Genomic DNA, 16,731 nt, shown 5'->3' with positions numbered 1-16,731 from the left:
ACACTGATGAATGCTAGTAAATTATCTACACACAATTCAGAGCTCCAATAAAATAATGGATTCTCTAAATATTCAAACAGTGGCGTAAGTTCGTCTTAGTCGCCCGGAGGCATGATAAATGTTGGTGCCCCCTACATATACACACACATACCATATATAACTATCCGGCACTCAGGGTGAACAGTAGCAGCGTGCTCAGGTACCTTTCCCAATAGTAATATAGATACACATAAAAAGTGGACGCACTCCAAGTCAGTCATTACAATAAAAACAGATACCAGCATACCTTTATAGTACACCTACAGTGCTCCCTCAGCAGGTCTCGATGGAGATGCTTTGGCGCAGCGGTGTGCCGATATATATATAAAAAGCACACAAACACCTCATTCACTTAAAAGCACACACACGCCTCTTTCACTTAAACATACACACACGCCGCTTTCACTTTAACACACAAATGCCTTTCACTTAAACACACATGCCTCCTTCACTTAAAAACACACACACGCCGCTTTCACTTAAACACACCCATGCCTCTCACTTACACACACACACCTCTCACACACGCATACACGCCTCTCACTAACACACACACACACACACACACACACATGCCTCACACACACAAACACGCGCGCGCGCCACACACACACATTCAGAAATGGACACCCCTCCACCCCTCCATAAGGTAGCGTGTACCCAGACCAGGTGTGTGCTCTGTACATAGGTGGTCATTCCGAGTTGATCGCATAGCCAGCAACTTTTAGCTGCTGCTGCGATCAACTAGTCCACGTCTATGGGGGAGTGTATTTTAGCTTAGCAGGGGTGCGATCGCTTGTGCAGCCCTGCTAAGCAAAAAACATTTCAAGCAGAAATAGACCAGCCCTGGACATACTTACCCTGTGCGATGGATCCAGCGATGATGGGCCCGGCTTTGACTACAGACCTCCGCCCTCCGTTGTCCTGGACACGCCTGCGTTTTACTCACCACTCCCCGAAAACGGTCTCCAACGGTCCGGATCCGCTCTACCACGCCTCTTTCATGTCAATCTTCTTAGCGGTCGCCTCTGTGACCGATTCGGTCGGTAGGCGCGACGTAACCCGGTGAACGTCACGCACAGCGTCTGCCGCGCATGCGCATTCCGCAGCCGTTCGCACCGCAGCGAGAAACCGCTGCGTGCGAATGGGTCGGAATGACCCCCATAGTCCTGTAGAAATGCTCAAATGCCTCCTTTAATCCTTGCCTCTCACTTACACACACACATGCCTCTCACACACACACATACCTCACACACACACACATGCCTCACACTTATACACACACACCTCTCACACACTCACACCTCACTAACACACACACACGCCTCTCACTTACACACATATACACACATGCCTCTCACTTACACATGCCTCTCACTTACACATGCCTCTCACACATGCCTCTCACTTACACACACACACACATATGCCTCTCACTTACACACACACACACACACACACACACGCCTCTGACTGACACACACACACACACACACACACACATGCCTCTTTTACTTGGAACACACAACTTTCCTTAAAAACACACACCTCACTTAAAACATGCACCCACAAAACACATTTATCTTCCAACATTTATCAAAGCCCCCCCAGCATCCCCAACTACACCTTTCCCCCCACAGTGCAGCTTGAGGCCAGTGCCTACCTTTGGCTATCATCAGCCTGATGGAGGAGCAGAGAGTTTCACTCGGCTGGCTTGCTTAACCGGAAGGGCCCAGGAGGAGCTGCGCTCTGGAGCTCCCCCTAGCTGCAGCCAGTGCCAGCTCTGTATATACAGGAGGCAGCTTCCGTGTCACTGACACAGCTCCTCCGTCTGCAAGAATCATAAAAAAAAAAAAAGTAGCAGCGAGCGATCGTCAGCGGGAGACAGTGGAGGAGAAGTGCCCCCTTGAGGTCAGGAGCCCGGCAGCAGCCGACTCCACTGCTTCCCACAGTTCCGCCCCTGTATTCAAAGCCAATTACATAGTTATCACTACACCGCAGCCATTGACTAAAACAGCGTACAGTAAATATATTACTGTTTTTGTTATGACATAACATTACGTGTTACAAAACATTTACTTGCTTACATGGTTTTGGTTATTTATGTAGTTAAATAAACAGGAAACTCGCCTGTTTCGGGTATGAAAATAAATTACATTTACTTATTTATTTATGTATTTATTTATTTATTTATTTATTTATTTATTTGTGATGTCGATGCATCTATAAATCTAGCCTTGTGATTAATTTTATTTAATTATTTGTTTATTGCATCTTTCAGGAGATCAGTGTGTATTTTCCAACAACCTCAGAAGACCACCAAAGTGAGGAATACGTCAGTCAGTGTATAAAGGTCACTGTTTTGGACTGTGATACTATTGAACAAGTCAAGGAGAAAATTCTTCAGACTTTTCAGACTGTAAAAGGATATACTTATGGACTCCCCCTTTGTGATATGGGATTAGGTCAGTGGTTTCCAAACTTTTTTGAATCACGGCACCCTAGAATATCATAATTTTTTTCACGGCACCCCTAGGCTAAAAGTTTCTTATTGAGAAATTTAGAAAGAAATATTAAATTAAGTAGATTGTGTTTATATGTCAACCTTAGGCTCAATTGTGTGGTGAGGGACAAGATTTGCTTCTGTTTGTCCTCATATTTTATGACTGCAGTCACAAGCACTGGTTTTGCCTATTACATTGACCATAAATAATTTGAATTGGTCCTGGACCGCCAACCCAAGGCACCCCTGCAAGTGTCCCGAGGCACCCCAGGGAGCCACAGCACACAGTTTGAGAACCACTGGATTAGGTAATCACTTTCATATCCTCACACATTTGCAAAGTCTTACTGCAGCATGTGTGTAGCAGCACACCCCTCTAAAGCACTAGCCTAAACATACAGTATATAGCACCATTCCCCACCCCTGAGAAGTACATTAACTTTGTATTATAATACTGTAATTAATACATGACATCATTAGATAACGCATGATGATTGTGTACGACAATGGTTACATAAAGCCAGCATCTATAAGTTGTTTGTTTTTACAACCAGATGGAAGATTCCAGTGCTTGGCAAAACACCTCTGAACCAAGTTTTTCTTAGGAATGAATTCCAAGCTAGCATAGAATGCTATACATGATCTTACTGGCCCTTTAAGGCATCTAAAATTTGTGTAGTAAACTGAAAACATTTATAAGAGCTGCAGTTATATTACAGACAGCAGCCAATAAGTCACCTTCCTTACTTTGTCCTGCTGGACAATGGGGGTCATTCCGAGTTGTTCGCTCGTTGACGATTTTCGCTATATTGCGATTAGTCGCTTACTGCGCATGAGCAAAGTTCGCAGAGCGCATGCGCTTAGTTATTTTACAGAAATGTTAGGTTTTTTACTCACGGCATAACAAGGTTATTTCATCGTTCTGGTGATCGTACTGTGATTGACAAGAAGTGGGTGTTTCTGGGCGGAAACTTGCCTTTTTCTGGGAGTGTGCGAAAAAACGCTGGCGTTTCTGGGAAAAACGCGGGAGTGTCTGAAGAAACGGGGGAGTGTCTGGGCGAACGCTGGGTGTGTTTGTGACGTCAAACCAGGAACGAAACTGACTGAACTGATCGCAATGGCTGAGTAAGTCTCGAGCTACTCAGAAACTGCTAAGAAATTTCTATTCGCAATTCTGCTAATCTTTCGTTCGCAATTCTGCTAAGCTAAGATACACTCCCAGAGGGCGGCGGCTTAGCGTGTGCAATGCTGCTAAAAGCAGCTAGCGAGCGAACAACTCGGAATGAGGGCCAATATACAGTACATTATATTTGTCTTATTTTAAGCTTTAGTAGTTTTGGCGAATATACAGATGTGTTCACTCACATCTAGCCTCCTTGCACGTTAAACAGCCCTTTTAGTCATGCCATGTCGTGACTTGGTAGCACTAAGCGTCTTTTTGTGCAACTTTTTCATTAAAATGCATCTTATTCACAAAATGATGCTAATAGGAATTGCACACAGCTTTGGCTGATTAAAATGATATGTGGCATGCCTAGAAAACACTGTCAAGTAGCATTTTGTATGCAGATACAGGCGCGGTCACACACAGAATATAGGCAGAGCCTGCTTGTCCATCCTAGTCACATAACAATGTAAAAAAAAATGCATTATCGGCAAAAAAAAGCCGCCTGGCGCTAACAGAGTTGCATGGGACCTGTCAGTTCATCTCCCACTGTGCATGGGAGTTGCATGGGACCTGTCAGGCAGGATCAGTACGTATTACTGCCGGACGGAATCCCGGTGGTCGGAATACCGACACCGGGATCCTGACCGGCACAATCCTGACAGGGGGGCGAGCGCAATGCAGCCCCTTGCGGGCTCGCTGCGGGCACGGTGCCTCGCTACTCTCGGCACGCTAATTTATTCTCCCTCTATGGGTGTCGTGGACACCCACAGAGGGAGAATATGTCGGGATTGTGCTGGTCAGGATCCCGGTGTCGGTATTCCGACCACCGGGATTCCGTCTGGCAGGATCTTGACCGCATCCCTGTCAGGCATCTCCCACTGTGTGGCGTAATGAGGCTAGATGTATGAGGACACTTCTGTAATAGTAGCAGCAATGAAGGTGCATAGTACAACATATGATTTTTTTGCCATGTTACTCCAAACCACATATTAATACAAGTAAGATAGTGCAAGGTGTAAAATCTATAGTAGTATTTTTTTATCTAGTAGATCTGCATATTATTCTATTTATTTAATTACAAAATAAACCAATGACTAATAGCTTATGGAGTTTTGACAAGATAAAATTGGTTGTAACATTGTAAGCGCTAAACTGTCTTATTTGCATGTTGATTATATATATTTATATATCTATATATTTTTCTGCATTTTAAGAACTTCATCATGGTCAGACACATAAGGAACTATCAGACACAGATGATTCTACTATCATAGTGGAGAATGGTTTGAAAAGATTAAACACCATAAAACATTACAAGGTAATGGATTAGGAAATAACATGCACCCTGTAAAGTGACCAGAATGGTAGTCTGTATTTCATAGTTGCTTTCAGAACGGGGTTGGTAGTAGTTACTAGTATGCACAGTGCTATGAGTAGTGATTACTAGAATGTTCTCTGCATTATATACATGTTGCTGGCAGGGTCAAAACTAGGAGTTTTGTCACTGCGGGCAAGGCAGTAATTTGTCCCGCCCAATACAAAGTACACCACACAGTATTACCCCTTAGACATATTATGCCCCACAGTAGTAATGCACTTTATACACATAATGCTGTACAGTAATGTCCCATAATCAGAATGTTGACATATAAAATGTTGACAATGTCAGAATGTGAACATTAGGGTTATGCTGCAGGCTGGAGGGGTAGGGGAGGCACTAGAGAGAGGGTAGCGTTATGCTCTAGAGGGAGGGTTAGGTTTAAGAGTAGGGATTAGGGTTAAGGATTGGAGAATAATACTCACTGGAACCCTGGAGGATCAGAGTTCTGATCCGGAAGGGATGGTCACATGACCACCAGGACCTGGAAGCAGCATTGGAGCTGGTAAGTCACCACTGAGCCACCAGGGATGATATGTCTACATTCTAACATGTCAATATTTCATCAGTATCTACATGAATATCGACATGGTCAATGTCAACATTATTACCATGTCATCATTTTCATGTCTCCATGATGAATGTCTACATTATGACATGCTGACATTTCATACCACACCCACTGAATACTAGTCAGATGGAGCTGTGTTGTATATGATTACATCTCTGACATAAAATATTTTTATATAATGCACAGGCTATATAAAACCTTGCACGTATTAGAGGAGCCAAGCCCATGCAGTTTCCAACACATGGTATATTTTTCCATGGTGGTGTTGTAACCCGAATAAATGTTATTGTGTACAATGTTGTGATAAAAGAATTATCACATGCCCCGATGTTATCCCAGTGTTACTCTTCAGCAGTACTCTTGTTGCTTCCCCCTGCCCCTGTCACATCACAGCAAGTATTTTCCCCCCCCAGACACAGACAGTAATCAGACCAGGAGTTGTGCCAAAATAAGTTAGTATTTATTTATATTAGTGATGAGCGGGTTCGCATCCTTGGGATCCGAACCCGCCCGAACTTCACCTTTTTTTACACGGTTCCGAGCAGACTCGGATCCTCCCGCCTTGCTCGGTTAACCCGAGCGCGCCCGAACGTCATCATCCCGCGGTCGGATTCTCGCGAGATTCGTATTCTATATAAGGAGCCGCGCGTCGCCGCCATTTTTCACTTGTGCATTGGAGATGATCGTGAGAGGACGTGGCTGGCGTCCTCTCAGTTTCTATGTTCAGTGGATTGCAAATTGTGCTGCAAATATCTGTGCTCAGTGTACTGCAAGTGCAAATATCTACGTTCTCTGCCTGAAAAACGCTCCATATCTGACTGTGCTCAGTGTGCTGCAAATATCTGTGCTCAGTGTGCTAATTGCTTTATTGTGGGGACTGGGGACCAGCAGTATTATATAGTAGGAGGACAGTGCAGAGTTTTGCTGACCAGTGACCACCAGTATTATACGTTCTCTGTCTGAAAAACGCTCCATATCTGTGCTGCATTGTAGTATATAGTAGGAGGACAGTGCAGAATTTTGCTGACCACCAGTATAACTATATATATATAGCAGTACGGTACAGTAGTCCGCTGCTCTACCTCTGTGTCGTCAAGTATACTATCCATCCATACCTGTGGTGCATTTCAGTTTTGCACAGTTTGCTGACCACCAGTATATATAATATATAGCAGTATGGTACAGAAGGCCACTGCTCTACCTACCTCTGTGTCGTCAAGTATACTATCCATCCATACCTGTGGTGCATTTCAGTTATGCACAGTTTGCTGACCACCAGTATATAATATATAGCAGTACGGTACAGAAGGCCACTGCTCTACCTACCTCTGTGTCGTCAAGTATACTATCCATCCATACCTGTGGTGCATTTCAGTTTTGCACAGTTTGCTGACCACCAGTATATATAATATATAGCAGTACGGTACAGTAGGCCACTGCTCTACCTACCTCTGTGTCGTCAAGTATACTATCCATCCATACCTGTGGTGCATTTCAGTTTTGCACAGTTTGCTGACCACCAGTATATATAATATATAGCAGTACGGTACAGTAGGCCACTGCTCTACCTACCTCTGTGTCGTCAAGTATACTATAGTGCTTGATAATTATGACTCTAAAAAACAAAAGTTCAGTAAAATGACCCAAAAATCAAAATTAAAAGCGTCTGATGAGAAGCGTAAACTTGCCAATATGCCATTTACGACACGGAGTGGCAAGGAACGGCTGAGGCCCTGGCCTATGTTCATGGCTAGTGGTTCAGATTCACATGAGGATGGAAGCACTCATCCTCTCGTTAGAAAACTGCAATGCCACTCCTAGATGGGCCAGGTGTTTGTGTCGGCCACTTGTGTCGCTTAGCTTAGTCACACAGCGACCTTGGTGCACCTCTTTTTTTCTTTGCATCATGTGCTGTTTGGGGACAATTTTTTTGAAGTGCCATCCTGCCTGACACTGCAGTGCCACTCCTAGATGGGCCAGGTGTTTGTGTCGGCCACTTGGGTCGCTTAGCTTAGTCATCCAGCGACCTCGGTACAAATTTTAGGACTAAAAATAGTATTGTGAGGTGTGAGGTGTTCAAAATAGACTGAAAATGAGTGGAAATTATGGTTATTGAGGTTAATAATACTATGGGATCAAAATGACCCCCAAATTCTATGATTTAAGCTGTTTTTGAGGTTTTTTTGTAAAAAAAACACCCGAATCCAAAACACACCCGAATCCGACAAAAAATTTTCAGGGAGGTTTTGCCAAAACGCGTCCGAATCCAAAACACAGCCGCGGAACCGAATCCAAAACCAAAACCCGAAAAATTTCCGGTGCACATCACTAATTTATATGAACTCCACCATAGACATTAAGATGGGGCACATTCTTAAAGGAATGGAAAGAGTAAGGGTTCTTGAATTTAACGTATAACACATGTACAAGAACAAAAATTAGTCAAAATAACAAATAATGGATGGAGATAAAGTGGATGGAGATAAAGTACCAGCCAATTAGCTCCTAACTGTCATTTTTCAAACACAGCCTGTGACATGGCAGTTAGCTAATTGGCTGGCACATCCACTTTATCTCCATGCAAGGCTTAGTAAATAGACCCCACTGACACTAATTTGAATGGCTGCTCTCAAAACTGCATTTCTCTAAATCCTTATAAGGCACAGTATACTGGTCTGAAATATAACTAGGAGGATATTCTTTACCTAAATTAACAAGACGTTAAATATCTATAAAGCATACATACAAAATACCTACAAATTAGATATCTACATCAGAAACACCTAGACAGACCCACAGCAGCCAGTACTTCGTAAAACTAGTCTGTGCAGCGTGTAGTCAAAGTCAGTGGACTCAGTGATGATACAAAGAACAGGCTTTCTAATGTTGCACCTGCTCCACTGCTGCCTGTCAATATATAGTATGGCAGGCAGTGGATCAGCTCTGGAAAATAAGTCTGTACTGTAGTGTACATCACTGGCCTCAGAGTAGAGAGACTCTGGACTCTAAATAAATCAGGGGAGTGACAAGGATGGCACCGTGGCTTGGGGGTAGAAAAAAATAGTAGTGGCAGTACCTACAGGAGGCCCCAGGGCTCAGCTCACCATACCCACTGCGTTGGGGAATGTTGCCCTCACAGTGATAATTCCCGTAGTGACCCGGTGATTCTGTCAGGAGAATCAGAGGATCGAATCTGTAATCTGGGCTGAGGACGAAAGAAGCAGTTACGGGTGTCAGTAAAGCCCGGGGATCTGCCCTGGGTGGCAGGGGGGGCACAAGTGTAAGAAGAGCTGGCTCAGCTAGCCGGGGACCAGGCGCTTCTGATCAGGGAACAGATGACAGGAGGGGCATGTGGACGTGCCTCCCAGTCCCACGATTACTGACACCCAGAGACGGGTGAAGGTCTACACACTCAATGAGGACTGACAGTGGGACGACCGGGCACCAGCCATGTGTCCTCCAGCTACACGGAGAGACTGAAGGTATGTTGCTGCTGGTGAGGGCCAAGAGCAACAGCTCACTGCTGCTGGAATAAAAAATTAACTCCCGCACAGTTTACATGGCCACACAGACCGGGAGATGTGGAGGGAGATGTGTGCTCAACACATATCTCTCCCCCCGATCAGCACAGCGCGATGTGTGCTGAGCAAGGGGGGACGGGGGGGGGGTGCTCATTGCACCCAGCGGGTGAAATGAGCGACCTGCTAGATTGTGCCTGCATGCAGACCAATCTAGCACCGGCGATAGCTTCGCGCGGGACCACACATCGCTGTCACCGGCGCACCTACACACGGAGCGATGCTTAGGAAGTAGATGAACGTGTGTACCCCCTTACCAGAAGCAATAGGTAAATTTGCAGGTCTCCAGCATTAATCCCTTTAACACAAAAGTGGATAGAAACCTCTTTTCTTTTTCTTTTTCCTTTTCTTTTTTTTTTTTAACTATAGCTTTTTTTTTCCTTTTAATTTTGTATTCTACTATGCAAAATTTTTGTTGTTTTTTTTCTCCCCAAGATATAGACTGTATTGTTTTAGTAGCATATTAAAAAACACACTCATACATTTCCTGTCATTGGAAATAGCTTCTTTGTGGTCCAGCCATAGAAGATTGAGCAATATGGGAAATTTGGGCAGCACAGACAGTGTAATGGTTAGCATTACTGCCTCACAGCACTGAGGTCATGAGTTCATGTGTGCAGTCTACCATGCTTGCGTGGGTTTCCTCAGGGTACTCCGGTTTCCTCCCACAATCCAAAAATAAACACTGGTAGTAGGTCAATTGTCTCAGATAAAAATGAACCCTAGTGTGTGCATGTACATGTGTTTAAGGCAGACTAGATGGGACAAGTGGTTTTTATATGCTGTCAAATTCTATGTCTCTATGTACCTGGTGTGGTGTGTTGACCTGGGCAGTTCCTGGCAAGGGCTGTTGGGAACTGTAGTTAATTTTGAGTTTGTTCACTGAAGTGTGGTGTGGGGCTGGACACCAGTGCCATTAGGTCTGTGAGAGTCTCCAGGACAGGCACTGGCCACGGGGGCACACCACACCAAGTAATGCCACTACTATTTGATTCTACCCACTGGGGACATGTGGTACCGCTCGGTGACTCCCATCCTCAGCCAGGCCAGGCACTGCTGCATAATGTGTAAAGGGCACTACAAATGGGTGGGCATAATATGTAAAGGGTGCTGCTACTGTGGGCATGTGTTAAGAACACTACTATGTGGGCATAATGTATAAGGGGCATTACTACTGTGTGGGCACATTGTGTAAGGGACACTACTACTGTGTGGGCATAATGTGTAAAGGGCACTACTACTGTGGGCATAATGGGTAATAAGGGGTATTACTGTGAAGTGTAACGTTAATGAGGGTCGCTAGTGTGTGGCATAACATGAAAAAGGGACAATACTGTGTCGTGTAATATGCATAGGAGAAACTATTGTATGGTGTAATATGAAAATGGACACTACTATGCGGTGTAATGTAAGGAACACTACTGTGTGGCGTAAATTTGAATTGCGGGCACTATTGTGTGCCACGCCCATTCACCACATGAACACGCCCCATTTTCATCACACAGGTCTTCCTTATTTCATGGGGGTGGGGGGACTGGGGGGGTGCTAGCCCCTTACTTTGCCAGGGGCGCTCGGATCCCTAGATACACCCCTGGTTGTAGTCTTCAAACAGTCACAGTTCCTTGCAGCAAGCAGCAGACTGCAGAGGTGCACAATTCAAGTAATGCTCTCACATTTGCAGTTTATCACAGTGATGCTCGTGTTAGAAAAGCCTTGGCCACTTGCTTGTATTTGTTTCTGTAAACCTACAATCATGGCTGCTTAAGGTCCATCGCTCCAAATCACATATAAGCTCCAGTATACAGTATAACTACTTCATCACATGGAATATTTGAAAAAAATAAAGCACAAAAAGCAACCATAGTAAAAAAAATATATATTTTTTTTAACTGTCCTTGTGGTCCTTATTAGACAAACAAATTATCCCTAATGGGCTGGTGCTTTGCTTGTGGTTGACAGCCTTTCAGTATTTGATTTTTACGCTCTTGTTAATTATTTTCCAGATTGAGAATGGAGCAACCGTCAAAGTCATTTCAAGAAAAGCCTGTGGTTTACGAGGTAATCTGAAAACAAATATTGAGGATACATATGTATAACTAAATATTATCTTACTTAAAAATTAAACACCTTTTTATTTATACTAGCATTTGTCTGCAGCTTCGCTCGCGTGGTTGTCTGTTATTGCTTAGCGAAACTAATTTTACAAAGACAGTAGTGGCATCTAATATTGTAATGCATATTTTATATTGTACACATCAATCACAAAATTTCTTTGCAAGCAATACTTGCAGTTTTTCCTTCTGAGATTAACACAAAAAGGTGCTTGAGGCTACTAACTGGTGAGCAAGCCATGTAAAGCTGCCCATGGTGGGAGAAGCAGCTGGTCCTGAGATCTATGTCTGCAGCCCTTAGTGTTTGCCCCTGCGACTTGTGGATTGTTATCGCAAAGCAGACTCTTACAGGAATCTGCAGGCACATCAATTGAAAAGGAAAATTGTGGAGATAAGGTGTATACGTGGTGCAAACACAGTCTCACCCGCGCCAGATCCATTTGGAATCTCTGCCTCAGTTAACTTTCTCTGCAGAGCAGTCACTTCGGCAGCTGAAATTCTGGCACGCGAACCACCACCACACCACCTCCAGCACCCGCTCCATCCGTCACTCAGTCCATGTGCCCAGTCTGCTCCCCACTTGTTGCGGCATGTGCAGCACATTTACATTTCCACGTTCTAGCAAGCAGACACTTTTGTCCCACTTATGCAAATGTTTTTAAACTATTTTATTTGCAACAAATGCATCCGGTATTAGAAAACATGCAAATGTTAGAAAAGGTAAATTATATACATATATAATAAATTCATTAATGAACAGTAAATATGTATTCAAAAATGTCAATATCAGGGATTTCTGATACATGATGAAGTTACCACAGAAAGTACCGGAATTTATTCTAGACTTTTTCTTTTTTTTTAATTCTAGCACTTAAATATGTATTTTTCAATGGCTCATGATGAGAAGCCATGGGCACCAAGTTCGTCCAGTAATTCACAAACCTAAACATGATCATTGTGTGGGGGGATTGCCTTTGGTGTGAACCTGGTGCTCTTTAGCCACTATATTGTTGCTTTATGTATTGTTTGCTATTTGGATGTCACATGCTTTACATTTTAACACTTTTAATCTTAATTTTAAATACACTTATATGAGAAATTGCACAAACTTCCTGGATATGATCCTAGAAATGGAGGCTAATGCCACAGTTAGATCTAACTACTGTAATTCAGTAGACCCAAACACATATAAACTCTGGAAATTGACTATCCCTAGATGTCAATTTTTACTGATTAGTTTTGTTCGCCGCCTACAGTGATGTGATGTTTTCTTTTTTGGTTTGGAAAAAGCATACTCTAAAGATATTTTAGACAAATTATGCAATGAGGTACTCGCTGTTGACAGATAATCTCTGTTACATATAAATAAGCAACAGAAAGAAAAGAGAAGACAAATACCAAAAATGAATTTACTGTAGCTTGTTTTCTTTAAGTCCAGACATAAAAAAAATATAATAAAAGCAAACAGTATATAGTTCACACATGAAAGACTATGAAAGGTCACTGTTAATAAACAATGGAATCAGGAGATGGTACCACTAGTCCAGTTTTCATACAAAAAGGGGAGGAGGAGCAATGAGGAAGGGTGAGATGAGACAGGAGATAGGCTGGTGGAGAGGATGTTCCACACTGAGAGTAGTCAGCTGGTGTGAGGTATCAGTTATGGCTAAAACCAAGTTGGGGAAAGGACCTCTGACATCACCAGGGGGAGGAGCAAGCTTCGAACAGGGTACCCAAAATGTACCCTCACGCACTCGCTCTGCTCCACTTCGCTCGCCATCAGGTTACTAAAGGGAGTAGTTGGCGCCGGCCTACTTCCTCCCCCTGACGTCAGAGGTCCTTTAGCCCAATTGATTCTAGCATCTACTGTGAGATATTGGTGGTGTAGGGGGAGCTGATTCCAGCCAGAACCAAAATACTCAAGCAAGTTGAAAGTGAAAGTTTTCTTGGTTAGGCCATGAGATCCCAGGGGTCCAAACTTTTTGAAAGAAAGCAGAGAAATTGATCAGAATGCTTACAATTAGCATTTATTTCTTAGTTCAACAGCTTTCCATGTAATATTAAGAAAATCAAACAGAAAATTATTCCATTCTTAACCCTTTTTCCTGTGGAGGACGTGTGGGGCTTATCCTTGTCCTGTGCAGCAAGGGGAAAAATAAACAAAAATCTATACCCCAGCAGTCCTAATGATAGGTGGTGACTCCCTGCAGCCGCAGTGTCAGATCGGGAAGTGGCTCCAGCGCACACACACAATTGAAAATGGTGGGGGGTGGGACTTTAGGTACCTCTAACCCTCATACACCACTACCTAGAAAAATGTGGGCACCGTCGTTTGAAAAAGGGATTCCCCTCTTTCAAACAAACAGTGTGTTTAAGATAATGTTGGTGATGCACTCGAAAAAAAATATATATAATCAAGGCATGGGGCAAGGCTACAAATCGCTAAGGTGAACCCATTTTAGAAAGATAATTATCCCCTCTTTCAAATGTTGGGGCCCCTTAGAACAATGTAACCCCATGCTATGGTAACTGTACATTTTTTATATATTGGGGGTAGTGCAATTTCTGCATGATCACCCCCCACCCACCCTTAATGACAGTTGCAACTGAGTTGGCACTCATATTTGAACGCAGGGAGTCCCCACTTTCAAATTATGTTGCCCACCAGTAGCTATTGTCAATATTATCCTGCGCTACAGAATGCAGACACTTTCCACATACTGTATGGGTGGGAGGGCATTATGTGCTCTATCTACTTATTAAACAGGGAAGTCTCCTCTTTCAAATGATGTGGCTCACTTAGCAGTTACTGTCTGGTGAGCATCTACCAATCTGGTGAATATCTTGGCATACATTTATTATACATTCACTTTAGTGATTGATAAGAGGATTGCTGTATAGTTTTCTTGCATTTGCTATTGGGCATCAATATGATTGCGAAGACCTTTTAATAAAGCATAAAAAAATTCACATCTTAAGTACGAAAAAAGAAAAAGGTTTTACTTAACACACACACACACACACACACACACAGACACACACACACACACGTATAATGAAGCTTGGTCAATGAATATATCAGCATTAGCAGAGCAAGATAAAATGTTGATGACAAACTGTTATTAATCCGCTATTTGCAACTGTTTCTGACCAGCTGTACATAATGGGGCTTACTCAGGCCCATAGGAGTCCTTGTCCCAATCTACATGTTTGCAATTGTGCAAACTCACCCTTACTGCCACCTACATGTGTGTAGCTATAATGGGTGCTGGGGGTGCCATTGCTATAGGGCCCAGAGGCTTCAATTCACTTGCACCCAAGTCCTAAAGTTGTCTTCCAAACTGTCTACCAATATGAATTGGGACACTACTGTGCAGCATTTTATGTATTGAGGGCACTGTGTGGCAAAATGTGAACTGGGGTCACTATGTGTCATAATGGGAACTGGGGGCACTATGTGTCATAATGGGAACCGGGGCACTATGTGGCGTAATGTGAACTAGGGAACTACTATAGGGCATAAGATGAACTAAGGCACTACTATGAGATAAAATGAACAAACATCAGCTGCAGAGAGAGGTGTTTCTCTACAATTTTGAGGCAAGGACCCCTTCAAAATGTTGATTTGGGGCCCACCTTATTCCACCTATACAGGGGTAAGCTGATGTAAGAGTCAGAAACATGCAAGGGCGCATATGTGTGTACCCATTTTTATGGACATGTGCAGAGGGATTGCATGCAAGAAGCAATGCGCCAACGGCATAGTGCTCACTTGGCTCCAGGTCTGTAAATAGATGACCAAGTTTAGAACACAAAAGCAGGCACAATTCAGTGGCTAGAGAGAACAAGCTGCTGCCTACCATCAGATAGAACGTTATTCTTCTGCATAAAATCACACTATACTTCATGCAGAATATGCATTTGGAGACACACCTTGGACAACAATAACAAGAAATAGGATCTCAGGCATGCTGGTGGCAGACGTTAAGACGCAACAGTGAACTACTGACGCAGGAGACAGCAGATAGCATAGGAAGCTAATATTACTACATAAGGAAGGACAAAGCCACAGACATGGTCCACGATAAGAATAGAAACCAGACACACTTATATTGCCTCAGTCAGATGTCAGACTTCTCTTTAGGGCTCATTTATGTAAAATTAAAAAAAAGAAAGCACACAACTGCTTTGTAGCAACAACTGTAACTGGCATGCTAACATAGTAGCGCTATTTACATATATATGTGTAAATAAGATACTGTCACATAACTGATCTCCTTGAGAGTCTCATTCCAGTGCTTTGTGGACCTTACTCAGTAAGTATTGGAAATTCTGCTTTTTAGCAGAATTTGCAATCCTTTGACTTGCATACTGGGGGCCGCCTATAGCAGGGCAAGGCTGCCCATCATACTGTCCGCCGCCCACCCACTGCGATCACGCTGAAATTGCGGCACGATCACAATTTCAGAGTGATCGCAGAAATTATGGAAGCCTCCTGCCAGCACTGCCTGGCTGCGACAGCAGGAGGCCTGGCGCCATATATAAGATCGGAGCGGCTGCGTGTGCCGCCCCAATAACTCCGCCTCCACACCCCCATTTTCCTGCCGCCCCCGCAATGCTCTGTCTTGGAAACGGAGCGTTGCTGCCCCGCGAACACCTCTGCCTGTCAATCAGGCAGAGGCATTTGGAGTTACTGCGGGTCACCGGTTGGATCGCGATTTGCAATCCAACCTGAATTAGCCCCTGTATCTTAACATCATTTTGTTGTACTTTCCATGTCAAAATTTAATGGCTGCCAGGGCATGTTGGCACTTGGAGAACTGCAAGAGCCAGCATGCCCTACCATCCTGGCCCCAATGAGACCTGTAATCTAAAAACCCCCACAAAATTATTATTTTTTCGATGTATATGTTTTAATGCTGTTCATCACTGCGAGAATGGTTTATCAGCCTCCAAACCAATGTTTACTGCATCCTCAAAATCACCAAACAATTGCTGAGATTTGCGGTGACTTAAAAGTTACTGACTTAAGGTGTGTACACACGGTAAGATCTTTTCTTCCGATTCTGACTATATAGTCAGAATCGGAAGAAAAGATAGTGCAGATCGCAAGGTGACAGTCACCTTGCGATCCCGATCCGATGCCGATGCGCGGCCCCGCGCGGTCGGCATCGGCCGAAAAAATAGGCTGTGCAGGCAAGTCAATCCTGACTATTAGAATCCTTAGTACTGTACATATCATTTTTCTGTTATTGCCATCATTGGTTAGTAGCATTATCATATTATCTGCATCCACGAATTCTTGGAATTCTTGTCTAGCTTATAAAATGTGTAGCTACAGTACAGGTAAAGTAACTGGTTCAACAATTTAAATAGCTTAACA

The 16,731-nt window shown here is 43.6% G+C and overlaps 1 protein-coding gene across 1 annotated transcript in view; it reads left to right on the top strand.

The window, feature by feature from the left end:
- Positions 1-16,731, top strand: part of PLXNC1 (plexin C1) — a 241,814-nt gene that overhangs the window by 163,484 nt on the left and 61,599 nt on the right. The window contains exons 22-24 of the mRNA XM_063927616.1: positions 2,321-2,504; positions 4,925-5,028; positions 11,241-11,295. Coding sequence (XP_063783686.1) covers positions 2,321-2,504; positions 4,925-5,028; positions 11,241-11,295 — 343 coding nt within the window. The remainder of the gene's footprint in view (positions 1-2,320; positions 2,505-4,924; positions 5,029-11,240; positions 11,296-16,731) is intronic.

The sequence above is a fragment of the Pseudophryne corroboree genome, chromosome 6, assembly GCF_028390025.1.
Source record: "Pseudophryne corroboree isolate aPseCor3 chromosome 6, aPseCor3.hap2, whole genome shotgun sequence".
NCBI classification, from domain to species: domain Eukaryota; kingdom Metazoa; phylum Chordata; class Amphibia; order Anura; family Myobatrachidae; genus Pseudophryne; species Pseudophryne corroboree.
Note: the sequence above shows the minus strand (reverse complement) of the source record. Positions and strands in the feature narration are given on the sequence as shown.